Source organism: Eubalaena glacialis, chromosome 17, assembly GCF_028564815.1.
Source record: "Eubalaena glacialis isolate mEubGla1 chromosome 17, mEubGla1.1.hap2.+ XY, whole genome shotgun sequence".
Lineage (NCBI taxonomy): Eukaryota > Metazoa > Chordata > Mammalia > Artiodactyla > Balaenidae > Eubalaena > Eubalaena glacialis.
In genome coordinates, this window is record NC_083732.1 from 42,909,906 (window position 1) to 42,924,503 (window position 14,598).

The 14,598-nt window shown below is 37.0% G+C and overlaps 1 protein-coding gene across 1 annotated transcript in view; it reads left to right on the forward strand.

Moving 5' to 3' along the window:
- NECAB1 (N-terminal EF-hand calcium binding protein 1) overlaps positions 1 to 14,598 on the forward strand; it is a 292,395-nt gene that overhangs the window by 210,647 nt on the left and 67,150 nt on the right. The window contains exon 7 of the mRNA XM_061171970.1: positions 4,667 to 4,788. Within this exon, the coding sequence (XP_061027953.1) occupies positions 4,667 to 4,788 (122 nt within the window). The remainder of the gene's footprint in view (positions 1 to 4,666; positions 4,789 to 14,598) is intronic.

Here is a 14,598-nt window from a genome sequence, read left to right on the forward strand (position 1 = left end):
TCTTGCTCTTGATCTTAGAGGAAATACTCTCAGCTTTTCACCATTAAGTATGATGTTAGCTGTGGGTTGTCATATATGACCTTATTTTGTGGAGGAATATTCCCTTTATATCCACTTTCTGGAGAGTTTTTATCATAAATGGATGTTGAATTTTGATAAAAGACTTTTCTGTATCTATGAGATGATTATATGAATTTTATTCTTCAATTTCTTAATGTAGTGTATCATATAGATTGTTTTGATATTGAATTATCCTTGCATACCTGGGATAAATACCACTTGATCATGGTGTATGAGTCTTTTGTTGAATTTAGTTTGCTAATAAGTTGTGAAGGATTTTTGCATCTATGTTCATCAGTGATATTGGCCTGTAATTTTCTTTTTTCAAGGTGTCTTTGGCTGGTTTTGGTGTCATGGTGATGCCGGTTTCATAGAATGAGTTCAGAAGCTTAACTTCCTCTGCAAATCTTTAGAATAGTTTGAGAAGGATTGGTGTTGATTCTTCTTTAAGTGTTTGCTAGAATTCACCTGTGAAGCCATGTGCTCCTAGAATTTTGTTATTTGGGAGGTTTTTTGTTTTTTTTGTTTTTTGATTGCTGATTTAATTTTATTACTGGTAATTGATCTGTTTATATTTTCTATTTTTTCCTGATTCATACTTGGGAGATTGTATGTTTCTAGGAATTTGTCCATTTCTTTTAGGTTTCCCAATTTGTTGGGAAGTATTTGTTCTAGTAATCTCTTATGGTCCTTTGTATTTCAGTGATGTCAGTTGTAGCTTCCCCCCTTCTTTTTCTTCTGATTTTATTGGTTTTATTGATTTGGGCCCTCCCTTTTTTTCTTGATGAGTCTGGATTAAGGTTTATCAATTTTGTTTATCTTTTCAAAGAACCAGCTCTTACAAGTTCCCTAGTATTATTGTATTACTGTCAATTTCTCCCTTTATGTTTGTTAATATTTGCTGTATGTATTTAATTGCTCCTATGTTGGGTGTGTGTACATGTACATTTGCTATATCTTTTTATTGAATTGATTATTTTATCATTATGTAATGTCCTTCTTTGTCTCTTTTTTATAGTTTGTTTAAAGTCTATTTTGTCTGATGTAAGTACTGCTAACCCAACTATCTTTTCATTTCCATTTTCATGGAATACTTTTTCCATCCCTTCACTTTCAGCATCTGTATCTTTAGATATGAAGTGAGTCTCTTGTAGACAGCTTATACAGGTCTTGTTTTTTTTTAATCCATTAAGCCACTCTCTGTGTTTTCATTAGAGGATTTAGTTCATTTACATTTATATTAATTATTGATAGATATGTACTTATTGCCATTTTGTTAATTGTTTGGGGGTTTTGTATAGTTCTTTTTAGTAACTTAGCTCTTTCGCTATTTTCCCTTTTGATTTGATGACTATTTTAATGTTATGTTTGGATTCCTTTCTTTTTTTGTGTGTGTATCTCTATTATAGATTTTTGGTTTGTAGTTCCCATGGCATTTATATATAACAACCTATATATATCCGTGATTATTTAAGCATGCTGATCTCTTAAGTTGAAACACATTCTAACAACAATGCATTTTTACTCCCCATGCCACATTTAATGTTTTTGACTTTATATTTTATATCCTTTTCTTTTGCAAATCTCTTAACTACTTATTGTGGTTATAAATGATTTCACTACGTTTGTCTTTTAACCTTCTTACTAGCTTTATAAGTGGTTGATCTACCACATTTACTGCATATTTTCCTTTACCAATGAGATTTTCTTTTCATAATTTTCATATTTCTAGTTATGGTCTTTTCTTTTTCACTTAGAAAAGTCCCTTTAACATTTATTGTAAAGCTAGATTAGTGATGCTGAACTCTTAGGTTTTGTTTGTCTGTAAAACTCTTTATCTCTCCTTCAAATATGAATAATGGCATTGCCGGGTAGAGTCTTCTTGATTGTAAGTTTTTTCTTTCATCACTTTAAATGTATCTTACCACTTGCTTGTGGCCTGAAAAGTTTCTGCTGAAAAGTCAGCTGATAGTCTTATGGGAGTTCGCTTGTGCATAACTAGTTGCTTTTCTCTGGCTGATTTTAAGATTCTCTTTTTATCTATAATCTTTTGCCATTTAAATTGCAATTTGTCTTTGTGTGGATCTCTTTGAGCTCATTTTATTTGGGATCCTCTATTCTTACTGGACCTGGATATCTGTTGTTTTTCTCAGATTATGGAAGTTTTTAGCCTTTATTTCTTCAAGTAAGTTTTCTTCCTCTGTTTCTCTTTTCCTCTGGGCCCTCTGTAATGGTAATGTTAGTTACCTTGATGTTGTCCCAGAGGTCTCTTAATCTATTTTCATTTTTTAAAATTATTTTTCCTTTTTTCTGTTCAGCCTGCGTGATTTCCACTACTCTGTCTTCCAGGCACTGATCCATTCCTCCTGTATCATCTACTCTACTGTTGATTCCTTCCGTGTATTTCTATTTCAGTTATTGTATTCTTCAGCTGTGTTTAGTTTTTTTAATCTAACTCTGAAATTTCTCACTGTGTTCATCCATTCTTCTCCTGAGTTTGTTGAGCCTCTTTATGGTTATTAGCTTTAACTCTTTATTGGGTAGATTGCTTATCTCCACTTTGCTTAGTTCTTCTTCTGGGGTCTTATCTTGTTCCTTCGTTTGGAATATATTCCTCTGTCACCTCATTTTGCCAAATTCTTTGTTTTATTTCTATGTATTAGGTAGGTCAGTTATGTTTCCTGATCTTGACGAAGTGGACTTCTATAGGAGACATCATATTGGGCCTGGCAAAACACTTCCCTCTGTTCACCAGAGCTATATACTCTAGGCATACCCACTATGTGGGCTGCATGGACCCTTCTGTTATGGTGGGACCAATTACTATGGGTGTATTGGCAGGTGGGGCTTTTCTCTGGTCCAGTTGGCTACTAGGCCCAGCTTTGTAGTAGCTGATGGGCAGGCCCAGGTCCCAGTGTGGCTAACTGCATGGTCTGGGGAGTCCCAGGGCTGGTGCCAGTCCACTGTTGGGCAGCGTTGGGTTTCAGGGTGGCTAACTGTGGGGTCCAAGGTACCTGGGACTGGGACAGGCCAGGTCCTGGGGCAGATGGCAGGCAGAGCTGGGTCTCTTGTGGCTGGCTGCTGGGTTTGTGGTTCCCAGGACGAATACCAATTTGCTAAAATACAGGTAAACCCCCAGCGCTAATATGTGAGAGGGAGAACTCCAAAATGGTGCTTGCCAGCACCAGTGTCCTTGTGGTAGAGCAAGTTCCTAAAAAAGGCTGCTACCACTCTCTGTGTCCTCAGGGAGAGTTGCAGTTACCTCCTGCCTCTCTGGGAAGCTCTCCAAGATCAGCTGGAGAGCTTGGGTCTGACCCAGGATTCTTTTAAATTACTCTTTCACTGTGGATCTCAGATTGTGTGAGATTTTGTTTGTGCCCTTTAAGACTGGAGTCTCTGTTGCCTAGAGCCTTCCAGCTCTCCTGTATGCAAGCCCCACTGGCCTTCAAAGCCAGATGTTCTGGGGGCTCATCTTTCCAGTACAGAACCCCCAGGCTTGGGAGCTCAATGTGGTAGTTGGACCCCTCATTTCTTGGGAATAACCTCTGCAATTGTGTTTTCTTTCTCTTTGTGTGTTGCCTACCCAAGGGTGTGGATCTTGACTATACTGCATCTCCATTTGTCCTACCCATCTCATTGTGGTTCCTTTAGTGGTGGAAAATCTTTTCTTGTAGTCTTCAGGTTGTTGCTCTCAATAGTGGCTCTGTAAATTGTTGTAAGTTTGTTGTGCCCATGGGAGGAGGTGAGCTCAGTGTCTCCCTACTTTACCATCTTGGTCACACCTCCCCAAGAGATAGTATTGTTATATATAGATAAACACAAATAAACACTTGTTGAAAAGTGTTGTCTTTGTGTAAGGAGAATGAGGGCACAATATGGTGAAGGGGAGAACCTGTTTGTAGAAATAAGTTTATAGAATTATTTGACTTTTTAACTATTTGGATATTTAGCTTTGATTTAAGCAGTTAAGTTAAAAACTGAATAAAAGGGGAAAAAAAACTCCATAGGTGTTCTCAAACTAAACAAAATACAATGGAAGCATACAAATAAGCATTCTTTCCACTGATAATTTGGGCAATAAAAGAAAGTAGTTTTTCTTAAATTACAAATCAAGGTATGATTTTTTACTCAAACTTTTAAATTACAAGAATAAAAAAAGCCCAATGTCTTTTCTTTTTTTTTCTGCTTAATAACTTTAAAAATAATTTATTGAAGTATAGTTGATTTACAATGTTGTGTTGGTTTCAGGTGTACAGCAAAGTGATTCGGTTTTATATATATATATATATATATATATATATTTTTTTTTTTTTTTTTTCTTTCTCAGATTCTTTTCCTTTATAGATTATTACAAAATATTGAGTTTAGTGAGAGGAGGTGAGCTCAAGGTCCTTCTACTCTGCCATGTTCCCCCCTCTTTTCCTTAGTTTCACTTATAATGCCACATTACCATGTATCTCTAGACCGCGTTGCCAAGCCATAGTTCTCGTAAGTTTTCATTTCACTACACTAGAAAATCTTTGTGACTGATCTTTGAAGATCTGTTCCTTGAGGTAAAAGACTGAAGCCCTGACACTGAGGTTAAATATTGTCTTTGTTGTTCAAGACAAGGGCCAACCAAACCAGAAGTCCTGTCGATTCAATGGCCTGGAAAACGATCAAGTCATCGAGTCCAGAGACACAACAGCTTCTCTCCCAACAGCCCTCAGTTTAATGTCTATGGTGCAGGTAATGAAGCTTTGTCATTTTTCTTGAAGTTGACTCAATTGTATCTTCATATTGACTTATTTAAAAAGGACCAAAAGGCCGCTAAAACAATAATCATGGAATGCTTTTCTTACACCAAACAAATTTGTTTGAAACCAAAGTGGTAAAGAGTCTAAGATATTAAGGACTAGGGTGGTGATCCTAATCATCAATTCTGTCAGAATCCTAGCAGTTGTGCTTGGGCAGTACGCAGAGACATGATGGGTAGGGAAGAAAGTGACTCAATCACCTAAAATGTGAAAGATTTAAGACCTATAGAAATCATCATCATCTCCAAACAAAGGAGGTGCCCTTTAGTCTGCACCCTAATCCCAGATCCCCAAGCCTGGTTAAGCATACTCTAAATTCATTTTAGGAAAAGGTTATTGGTTCCTTTCATAACAGGACTAAAGTTATGGTGGCTTTTGAAGTGCATAATGTAGTATATGATTTATGAGACTGAGACCTTAATAATATTCATTAGGTCATCATATTTTAACCATGTAATCTATATTAATTACTTTAAAATCAGTTTGAAATATGAAAACTTATGTTGCTAAATAGAGTAATTTTTATAAAGTATGAATATATATGCATATGTATGTATATATGTATCTGTAAGTACCTGCACATATCACTTGAACATGTCATTTTAACATAAATGAATATTTAAATATCTACCATTTCAGAAAATCAATGTATAGATATAGCCTGTATTTACACAGATTGTACTTGAAAGATTTCAAAGTGCTTTCTTGAACACTGTCTTATTTTATCCTAACACCTTATAAGATAGATGTTAGTATCTCCATCTCCCCAGAAAGTAAAGCTGTTTGTTTAGGGGTAATGGATTATTAGTCATTTTTTACAATGAAACAACCTCAAAATCTCAGTGATTACAACTGGAAATATTTGGTTCTTTTCTCTCATGGGTCTATGTTTGACTGTGATTTGAGTGATCTCAGCTGGATGTGGCTCCAGCCTGCAGGTTGGATTCAGCTCTACTCCTCATGTAGCTTCTTAGGATCAGGGACTACTTGGGGCAATATCTTCTCCTGATCAGTATCAAAAGTACAGGAAAAATCATGAAGCTCATTTAGAACCACTGTAGGAGTGACCAAGATGGTGGAATAGGAAGACCCTGAGCTCACCTTCTCCCATGGTCACATCAGAATTACAGTTATTTACAGAGCAACTATTGATGAGAAAGACAAGAAGACTAGCAGAAAAGATATTCTGCAACTAGATACATTGAAAAGGAATCACAACAAGATGGGTAGGAGGGGCAGAGAAGTGGTATGGTCAAGATCCATATACCTAAGAGGGTGACCCACAAATGAAAGGATAATTACAATCACAGAGCTTCTCCACAAGTGAGCAAGGGGTTCAAGCCCCACATCAGAGTCTACAGCTTGGGGTTCTGCACCAGGAAGTCAAACCCCCAGACATTTGACTTTGAAGGCCAACAGGGTTCACCTTGGGGAGAGCCAGAAGGCTGTGGGATATAGAGACTCCACTCTTAAAATGTGCACAAAAATTCTCACATGCTCTGGGATACAGGTAAGAAGTAGTGACTTGGAAAGAGAATGGGTCAGACCTACCTGCTGATCTTAGAGAGCTTCCTGGAGAGGCAGGAAGCAACTGTAACTCATCCTGGGGACATGCACTGGTGGCAGCTATTTTGGGGAGCTCATTCTACCACAAGGACACTGGTGCTGGCAGGCACCATTTTGGAATCCTTCTTCTAGCTAATTAGTGCTGAGACCTGTCCCTGCCCACCAGCTTGTGAGCACTAGTACTAAGATGCCTCAAGACAAGCAACTAGTCAGGTGGGGACACAGGCTCACCCAACAGCAAGCTGGCTGACTTAAGAATCCCTGAGTCCACAGCTGCTCCAGGACCCAACCCTACCCACCAGAGGGCTCAGGACCTGGCTACACCCACCAAAGCACTGGCACTAGCCCCAAGAAACCACAGGGTCCCACAGTCTGCCATCGGGACCCAACCTCACCCACAGTGGGTTGACAACAAATTTGGGACCCCCTCCCCAGGGGTCTGCAGCCAGAGACCCTGAGACACAGTTCTACTGACCAATGGGCTGGCACTAGCCCTAGGACTAGCCTCACCCACCATTGAGCAGGCACCAGCCCCAGGATCCCCTGGGACTTAGAACCACCCACCAACAGGCTTACACATCAACTCTGGTACCCTCAGGACCCAGCATTCAGAGACCCTGGAACCCGGGTCTGCCCACCAGTGAGCTGGCATTAGGATTGGTATGCTCAAGGCCTCAGTGCAGCCCACTAGTAAGCTGACTCCAACCCTTTAGGCCCCGGCTCTGAGACACCAGCTCTGAGACACCTTGAACCCCTCAGCCAGCTGCCCTGGGATCCAGCCCCGCTCACGAGCAGGCTGACACCAGCTTTGGGACACCCTGGACCCTGCAGCAAACCATGTCTGGAACTTGCCTAATACACGAGTAGGGCAAGACTAGATCTGGCACCTGTGGCCCTACAGCCACCCACCCCAGCACCAAGATCCACCTGCCACTGATCCAGCACTAGCCCCAGGAATCCCAGGACACTGCAGTCAGCCATGTCATGACCAGCCCTCGCCCACAAGTAGTTGGCATCCTCTGCCCAAGGCAAGACCTGGCAATCAACCAGACAGGGGCTAGCCACACCTACCAGACCAGCCACAGTAGTCAGTCAGCCAAAATGGAAGGACCCACACAACACAAATAGGGGGCACCCCTAAAGCATGTAGCTCTGGTGACCATAGAGGAGTGCACCACAGGTACACATAGGACATCTCCTACAAAAGGACACCTCTCCAAAGTCAGGAAATGTAGCAAACCTACCAAATACTTAGAAATAAAAACAGCAAATTAGGCAAAATGAGGTGATAGAAGAATTAGTCCCAAATGAAGGAACAAGATAAAACTCCAGAAGAAGAACTAAGTGAAGTGGAGGTTAGTGATGTATCTGATAAAGAGTTCAAGTTAATTATCATAAAGATGTTCAAAGAACCTGAGAGAAGAGTTTGGATAAACAGAGGGAAATGTCAGAAGTTTTTAACAAAGAGATAGAAAATATAAAGAAGAACCAAACAGAGATGAAGTATACAAAACTGAAATAAAAAATGCACTAGAAGGAATCAACAATAAATTGGATACTATAGAGGAACAAATCAGCAAGCTGGAAGACAGAGTAGTGAAATCACTCAAGCTGAATGGAAGAAAGGGAAAAAATGAAATAGAACTATTTATGAGACCACTGGGACTACATCAAGTGTACTAACATTTGCATTATAGGGGTCCCAGAAGAGAATAGAGAGAGAGAGAAGGAGGCAGAGAACATAGTTGAAGACAGTACTGAAACCTTCCCTAATTTGGGAAAGGAAACAGTAATTCAGGTCCAGGAATGACAGAAAGTGCCAAACAGGTTCAACCCAAAGTGACACACTGAGAAGCATTATAATAAAATGGCAAAAATCAAAGATGAAGAGACAATATTAAAAGCAGCAAGGGAAAAGCAACAAATTACATATAAGGGAACTCCCATAGGCTATCAGCTTACTTATCAGCAGAAACTCTGCAGGCCAGGAAGAGTGGCATGATATATTTAAAGTGATGAAAGGGGAAAACCTGTAAACAAGAATACTCTATACAGCAAAGCTTTCATTCAGATTTGAAGAAGAGATCAAAAGTTTTACAGACAAGAAAAAGCTAAAAGACAGCATCACCACCAAGCCAGCTTCACAAGAAATGTTAAAGGGACTTTTCTAAGCAGAAAAGAAAAAGCCACAACTAGAAATATGAAAATTATGAAAGGAAAAATCTCATTAGTAAAGGGAAATATATAGTACGATAATAAATCAACTGCATATAAAGCTAGTAGGAAGGTTAATGGATAAAAGTAGTAAAATCATCTATATCCACAACAGGGGATATAAAAAACAAAAATGTAAAATATGATGTCAAAAACATTAAATGCGGGCATGGGAGTAAAAATGCAGAGTTGTTAAAATGGGTTTGAACTTAAAAGATTAACAACTTTTAATAGTCACAGATATATATATATCAATATACCAGTGTGTATATATATATATATATATATATATATATATATATGTATATATGTATATATATAAAACTCATGGTAACCACAAGACAAAAATCTATAATAGATGCACACACAAAAAAAGAGAAAGGAATACAAACATAACATTAAAGATCAAATCACAAGGGAAGTCATCAAATCATAAGGGAAGGGAGCAAAAAAAAAAGAAGTAAGGAACAAAAAAGAACTTTAAAAATCCCAAAACAATTGACAAAATGGCAATAAGTACACACCGATTGATAATCTCTTTAAATGTCAATAAGTAATTGCTCCAATCAAAAGGCATAGAATGGCTGCTTGGAAACCAAAACAAGATCCATATGTATGCTGCCTATAAGAGACTCATTTCAGATCTAAAGACACAGACAGACTGAAAATGAGGGGATGGAAAAAAGATATTCCATGCAAAAGGAAATGCAAAAAAACCTGGGGTAGCAATACTTATATTAGACAAAGTATGCTTCAAAACAAAGACTGTAAAAAGAGAAAAAGGACATTACATAATGATCAAGGGATCAATCCCAGAAGAAGATATAACAAAAGTAAATATATATAAACCCAATGTAGGACACCTAAATATGTAAAGCAAATATTAACAGACATAAAGGGAGAAATTGATGATAACACAATAATACTAGGGGATGACTTAAACACCCTATTTACATCAATGGACAGATTATCCAAACAGAAAATCAATAAGGAAACACTGACCTTAAACAACACCTTAGACAAGATGGACTTAACAGATGTATATATGGGACATTCCATCCAAAAGCAGCAGATTACACATTCTTTTCAAGGGCCCATGGAACATTCTCCAGGATAGAGCACATGCTAGGCCACAAAATAAGTCTCAGTAAATTTAGGAAGACTGAAATAATATTAAGCAAGTTTTCAACCACAATGCTATGAGACTAGAAATCAAGAAAAAAAAGTGCAAAAAAACACAAACACATAGAGGCTAAAGAATATGCCTATAAAAACCAATGGGTTGCTGGAAAAATCAAAGAAGAAATCAAAAAATAAATGGAGACAAATTAAAATGGAAACACCATCAAAAATCTACGGGATGCAGCAGAAGCAGTTCTAAGAGGAAGTTTATAGCAATACAAGCTTACCTGAGGGAACAAGAAAAATCTCACATAAATAACCTAACCTTACACCTAAAGGAACTAGGAAAGGAAGAAAAGACAAAACCTGAATTTAGTAAAAGGAAAGAAATCATAAAGATCAGAGAGGAAATAAACAAAACTGAGACTTAAAAACAGTAAAAACAAAAACAAAAGACCAACGAAAGCAAGAGCTGGTTCTTTGAAAAGATAAACAAAATTGATAAACCTTTAGCCAGACTCATCAAGGAAAAAAAGAGAGGGTCCAAATCATTAAAATCAGAAATAAAACAGAAGTTATAACTAACACCAGAGAAATACAAAGGATCATAAGAGGTTACCATGAACAATTATACACCAATAAAATGGACAATGTAGAAGAAATGAACATATTCAGAAGAAACAGAAAATATGAACAGACCAAATACTGGTAATGAAATTGAGACAGTAATAAAACAACCCTCAACAAACAAAAGTCCAGGCCCAGTTATCCTCACAGATGAATTCTACCAAATATTTAGAAAAGAGTTACCACCTATTCTTCTCAAGATATTCCAAAAAATTGTAGAGGAAGGGACACTTCCAAACTCATTCTATGAGGTCAGCATCACCCTGATACCAAAACCTGAAAAGATATCACACACAAAAAGAAAATTTCAGGTCAATATGAACATAGATGTAAAAATCCTCAATAAAATGTTAGCAAACAAATTGAGCAATACATGAAAGGAATCGTGAGTGATGATCAAGTAATATTTATCCCAGGCATGCAAGGATGCTTCAATATCTGCAAAACAATCTATGTCATACATTATGTTAAGAAACTGAAGAATAAAATTCATATAATCATCTCAATAACTGCAGAAAAGTTTTTGACAAAATTCAACATCCATTTATGATAAAAACTCTCCAGAAAGTGGGTATAGAGAGAACATTTTTCAACAAAACAAAGGCCATATATGACAACCCACATCATACTCAATGAGGAGAAGATGAAAGCATTTCTTCTAAGATCAGGAGCAAGACAAGGACGCCCACTCTCACGACTTCTATTTAACATAGTATTGGAAGTCCTAGTCACAGAAATCAGACTAAAAAAAGAAATAAAAGGAATGCATATTGAAAAGTAAGAAGTAAAACTGTCAATATTTGAAGATGATATGACACTATACATAGGAAATCCTAAAGACACCACCAAAAAGCTACCAGAACTCAACAACGAATTTGGTAAGGTTTCAGGTTACAAAACTAATATACAGAAATCTGTTGCATTTCTATACACTAAAAACATAGTATCAGAATAGAAATTAAGAAAACAATTCCATTTATGGTTCCATCAAAAAGAGTAAAATATCTAGAAATAAATCTAACTAAGGAGGTACGAGACCTGTACTTCAAAAACTGATGAAAGTAATTGAAGATGAGACAAACAGATGGATACACATTTCTCCAGAAAAGATATACAGATTGCCAACAAACACATGAAAGGATGCTCAACATCACTAATCACTGGAGAAATGCAAATCAAAACTACAATGAGGTATCACCACACACCAGTCAGAATGTCCATCATCAAAATATCTACAAACAATCAATGCTGAAGAGGGTGTGGAGAAGAGGGAACCCTCTTGCACTGTTGGTGGGAATGTAAATTGATAGAGCCACTATGGAGAACAGTATGGAGTTTCCTTAACAAACTAAAAATAGAACTACCATACGACCCAGCAATCCCACTACTGGGCATATACCCTGAGAAAACCATAATTCAAAAAGAGTCATGTATCACAATGTTCACTGCAGGACTATTTACAATAACCAGGACATGGAAGCAACTGAATTGTCCATCAACAAATGAATGGATAAAGAAGATGTGGCACATGTATACAATGGAATATTACTCAGCCATAAAAAGGAATGAAACTGAGTTATTTGTAGTGAGGTGGATGGACCTTGAGACTGTCATACAGAGTGAAATAAGTCAGAAAGAGAAAAAAAAATACCATATGATAACACATATATATGGAATCTAAAGAAAAAAAATGGTTCTGAAGAACCTAGGTGCAGGACAGGAATAAAGACACAGACGTAGAGAATGGACTTGAGGACATGGGGAGGGGGATGTGTAAGCTGGGACGAAGTGAGAGAGTGGCATGGACATACATACACTACTAAATGTAAAATAGATAGCTAGTGGGAAGCAGCTGCACAGCACAGGGAAATCAGTTTGGTTCTTTGTGACCACCTAGAGGGGTGGGATAGGGAGGGTGGGAGGGAGGTGCAAGAGGGAGGAGAGGGAGGAGATATGGGGATATAGAATATGTATAGCTGCTTCACTTTGTTATAAAGCAGAAACTAACACACCATTGTAAAGCAATTATACTCCAATAAAGATGTTAAAAAAAAGAAAGATATAGAATGTTTGTGGATTAGAAGAATTAATACTGTTTAGATGACCATATTACCCAAGGCAATCTACAGACTCAGTGAAATCCCTATCAAAATATCAGTGACATTTTTCACAGAGCTAGAACAAATAATTCTAAAAGGGGAAGGAAACACAAAAGACCCCAAATTACCAGAACAATCTTGAGAAAGAAGAACAAAGCTGGAGGTATCACACTCCCTGATTTCAAACTATGCTACAAATCTACAGTAATCAAAACAGTATGGTACTGACACAAACCCACACACATAGATTAATGGAACAGAATAGAGAGCCCAGAAATGAACCCACACTTTTATGGGCAAATAATCTTGCCTATGACAAAATAGGCAAGAGTATACAGTGGGGAAAATACAGCTTCTTCAATAAATGGTGTTGGGAAAACTGAACAGTTAAATGCAAAAGTACTAAACTGGACTACTCTCTCACACCATGCACAAAAATAAATTTAAAGTAGATTAAAAACTTAAATGTAAGACCTTAAACCATGAGACTTCTGGAGGAAAACACAGGCAGTGTACTCTTTGACATTAGTCTTAATAATTATCTCTCCTCAGGTAAGGGAAACAAAAGCAAATATAAACAAATGGGACTACATCAAACTAAAAATCTTTTGCACTGTGAAGAAAGTTATCAACAAAATCAAAAGTCCATCTACTGACTGGGAGAAAATATTTGCAAATGATGTATCTGATAACAGGTTAAATATGCAAAATATACAAAGAACTCATAAAACTCAACATCAAAAAAAAAAACACAAAACCCAAACAACCAGATTGAAAAATAGGCAGAAGCCCTGAATAGACATTTTTCCAAAGACGGCATACACGTGAAAAGATGTTCAACATCACTAATCATCAGGGAAATGTAAATCAAAACTGTAATGAGATATCACCTCACACCTTTCAGAACGGCTATTGTCAAAAAAACCCACAAATAACAAATGTTGGCAAGGATGTGGAGAAGAGGGAACTCTAGTGCACCATTAGTGGAAATGTAAATTGGTGCAGCCACTATGGAAAACAGTACGGAGTTTCTTCAAAAAACTAAAAATAAAACTACCAAATGATCCAATAATTTCACTCCTGGGATTATGTCTGAAGAAAATGAAAACACTAATTCAAAAAGGTACATTCAATATTCATAGAAGCATTATTTACAATAGCCAAGATATGGAAGCAAACTAAGTGTCCATCAACAGATGAATGGATAAAGAAGATGTGATATATACATATGCATACACACACACATATGTATGTATACAATGGAATATTACTCGGCCATGAAAAAGAATGAAATATTGCCATTTGCAACAACATGGATGGACCTGGAGTGAAATAAGTCAGAAAGAGAAAGACAAATACTGAATATTATCACTTGTATGTGGAATATAAAAAATTAAACAAGGGATATATGTTTATGTATTGCTGATTCACTTTGTTATACAGCAGAAACTAACACACCATTTAAAAGCAATTATACTCCAATAAAGATGTTTAAAAATTTTTTTTTAAATTAAACCATAGATTGTTCTTTCCATTTTAGTCATTTAGAAAACAGTATTAAGCCCAAAATATCCTTCTATGGGACTTTGTTGTGATAGCTGCCTTAAATTCTTTTAGGAGCAACCTAGAATGGAAAGATGTTAACTACTTTGCAAATTAAAATATAAACATAAACTTTGTTTACACATTTATAGTATTATTTTTATTGTAAAAGCACTCATTTTTAGTAGCCACTTCCTTGTGGCAATGCTACTGCTTCTTTTTGCATCATAATTTATTTGGTGGGGTTTGAGAGGAGCTTCACCGAAGACGGCAGGTGGAGAATTGAATTCTAATGTAAAGTACTACCCCCTTATAATTTAGGTCTTATCTTCCTAACAGTCAAAGCTAAAACAAGGCTTTAGAGTCTTAAATTCAATCACATTCTCCTATCAGGAAATATTAAAAAGTATTACTTCAGCAAATGTCTGTGAAAATATTTTGAGCAAGCTGCCATAAGGATACACAAGGATCCCAGGATGTTTGTGCAGGGGCTCAGACCACAACTTCTTCTTGCCTTTGCATAATAACATATATAATAGCAACAATAATAGCAGCAGAACTTACATAATGTT